General features: G+C 45.6%; 1 protein-coding gene across 1 annotated transcript in view; it reads right to left on the minus strand.

Moving 5' to 3' along the window:
• trioa (trio Rho guanine nucleotide exchange factor a) overlaps positions 1-3,249 on the minus strand; it is a 123,076-nt gene that overhangs the window by 43,764 nt on the left and 76,063 nt on the right. Inside the window, exons 22-25 of the mRNA XM_037693755.1 lie at positions 2,562-2,677; positions 2,325-2,447; positions 2,052-2,246; positions 1,847-1,965 (exon numbers count right to left, since the gene is read on the minus strand). Of these exons, the coding sequence (XP_037549683.1) occupies positions 1,847-1,965; positions 2,052-2,246; positions 2,325-2,447; positions 2,562-2,677 (553 nt within the window). The remainder of the gene's footprint in view (positions 1-1,846; positions 1,966-2,051; positions 2,247-2,324; positions 2,448-2,561; positions 2,678-3,249) is intronic.

A 3,249-nucleotide genomic window follows, 5' to 3' on the forward strand; every position in this document is an offset into this window, starting at 1 on the left:
AACATCCATCCATCAAACATCATCCATACATCCAAACATTATCCATACATCTATCATCATCCAACCATCCTCCATAAATCCAGCATCCATCCATCATCATTCATCCATCCATCCATCAAACATCCAACCATTTATACATCCATCCATCCTGCAGAGGAAACTCATTTCAACCGTCTGTATCCACGATCTCATTCTTTCAGTCACTACCCAGAGCTCATGACCAGAGGTGAGGGCAGGAACGTAGACCGACCGGTGAACAGAGAGCTCTGCCTTACAGCTCAGCTCCCTCTTCACCACAACAGACCAACACAGAGTCTGCAATACTGCAGATGTTGCACCAATCCGCCTGTCAATCTCAACTTGCACTTTTTTAATTTGCTAAATGACGGAATTATTCTGAAACTCGGGGCTTATAAAATAGTGGTATTGTATTCATACGAACAACTTTTGAATTAGGCTTTTAAATGTTTCAAACTAGCACAAATGGAGGCTCTTTGTGTGCTTTTTTTGTGTCGTTTTAAACTTGAGCCCAGTAGGTGATGGTAAATGCAACCAAAGCTGCAGAACTCAAGTTTAACATGCTTGCCCTTTGTAAATGTTGGGAAAGGAACAAAATAAGCTACACAAGAACATGACAGTGCAGTACAGTAGTTAGGGTAAAAAAAGGTTTGTAGCTCTACAATGAACTAAGCCTGGGGGATATATTGAATAGATCTGATTTATTAAGTTTTCCCTCACGTGATATCGCATCACCGCCATTTTCCCCTCCCATCCTGAAACTCCCCTCCAGCCACTCTCATTTAGCAAACTCCAACCAGGTCCATGTTTGTGTTACAGAAATGAGCGAGACGTTTCAGTGGAAGTTAGTGAATGTTCAGAGACGATGAATTAACCAACGAGTGACGTGTTTGAGGTTTACTGGAACAAGGACAAAGCCAGGATCCCACGACGTTCAGGCAGCCCCTCCCTGATCATTCAGACTGGACAAAAAACAAATGTCATGTTTTTATAGCAGCAGAGGTGTGGCCATACTCAGTAATCTGGAATACCAGTTTTCAAGACACTGACAGAGATGGAGTCCCGTTAGAAAGTTTCCTCTTGTCACTACTTTAGCCAACAAATTATACCAGTCCAAGAACAAGCCTCTGTTTTCTCTCTTGTGACTGATGGGCTGACATTAAAGGACAAATACCAGTTAAAACACCATAACGCCCCTGGCAGGAGGACAGAAAATCAAACGTACAAGCACACCTTGCAGAAGAACTTGTGTTCGAGCTGCTCAACCAAATATAAAACTGGTCAGGTAACATAAATATGGATGCAGAATTTTTATTCTGACTTTTTTTTAATCAGGAACAGTGTTTCCCCTACAGTTATCAAAGGAGGGTGCCTCCTGTCAACAGAACCATGGATCCTGCCTAACAAAATGTCCTTCACCCACACCCAGTACTCCCCCCCACCCCGTCGACAATCATCGGCACTGATGTAGCGGCGCACAACACAGATGTGCTAGCTAAGATGCTACAGATGTAGCACTCCACATACCTAATGCATTCTCCCCCAATCAACAACTGCGGGCACTAACAGAGCTAAACTAGCGCACATCACAAACATGTCTCCATCCCAACCCTAACCTGAACTCCCTGTTGACAAAATTCCACGAAGAACTGAGCACCCTGCCAAGGCTAGTGACCTCAGAGAAACACTGAAAAGGCTGTTTTGTTTAATGTTGAATGAAAGAGATTCAATGTTTTGGTTACCTCAACCCATTGTCCCATGAATGTACCGTTTTAACAAGTGTCTTTCTGACAGCAGAAACAGTGACAGACAGAAGGTGGTCACGTACTCTTTTCTGCGTGCAGACTTGCGCTTTTCCTCGTTCATCTCGTGCGCTGCAGCTTCTCTCAGCTTGACCTCTAACCCGGGAGCTGTGGCCGGGATGATGTCCAGCTGAAGGTCTTTACTCTGACAGAGAAAAGAGACACGTCCTGGTTTACAGAGACACACCAAGACAGTGGGGTTGTGATATGTTTTCACATGACCACGCTTACTGCCTTATTAGAGTCCGAGGGGATGCCCAGGGCTTTCTCCAGGCTGCAGCGGTACTTGTCCATCCGTAAGGAGAAGTCTCGGTAGCGCTTGTCGACAGCGGTCACCCATTTTTTGATGTCAGCGGCGTGGCTGTGGCCTTTCTCACAGAAGCCGTCAGCCAGCTGGATGAGCAACTTTACGCGCTCCTTGGTTTGCTTTAGAAAAGGAGCAGAGTGAGTTGGTGCGCACACACATGCACGCCGGCTGTAATCGTGTGTTTCTTTGAGGCCAACCTTAGCTGTGATATGGAAGTCCTCATGCTCCTTCAGGAGCTCCTGTGTGTGGTGGATGCTGGAGCCAATGGACGTGTGTGTGGACAAATAAAACTCTCCGGTGTCGTGAATCCACTCCAAAGCCTGAACACAACCACATGTTCTCATGAATTATTTGTACTGGACCTATTTGTCCTGCTCTTATAAGAAAACATCACCTTCCTCGTTGCAGCGTGTTCATGCACGCGCTCCACGTACCTGTTTGGCGCTGCGTTCAAACACAACGTACTGCTGACACTGATCCAGCCGGCGTTTCCTCATAGTCCAGAAGTGCAGAACCCGGTTCTCTCTCTGTAACAACTCGTTGAGGATGTCTAAACACACACACAGAAAACGACATGTTAGATTTAAACAATCTTTGAAAAGTCACAAACTGATCCTGAACAACAAGCTACGTGAGATACAATGTGAACATAAGATCTGCTTTATCCACATGTTGTCAAATCTGATTGCATTAAAACTGGACTAATTATATATAAAATGTTCCTGTGGCACAGTTGGTAGAGCGGCCACATCTCAGTGAACAGGTCACTGGTTCAAATCCCAGCCAGGTACCTTTCTGGGTGGAGTTTGCATGTTCTCTTCGTGCTGTGTGGGTTTTCTCTGGGTTCTCCAGTTTCCTCCCACAGACCAAAAACATGCATGTTAGGCTGGTAACTCTAAATTGTCCCTAGGTGAGTGAGAGAGTGAATGGTTGTTTGTCTCATTTGTCTCAATGTGTCCCTGTGATGGACTGGAGACCTGTCCAGGGTGTCTCCTGCCTCTCGCACAGTGATAGAAGGACATGGGCAACAGTGACCCCCATGACCCGAAAAGGAAGAAGCAGGTAAAGATAATAAATGGATGGATGACGGATGGCTGGATATGGATGATGGATGGATGGATG

Source organism: Nematolebias whitei, chromosome 19, assembly GCF_014905685.2.
Source record: "Nematolebias whitei isolate Nwh7 chromosome 19, NemWhi1, whole genome shotgun sequence".
NCBI classification, from domain to species: Eukaryota; Metazoa; Chordata; class Actinopteri; order Cyprinodontiformes; family Rivulidae; genus Nematolebias; species Nematolebias whitei.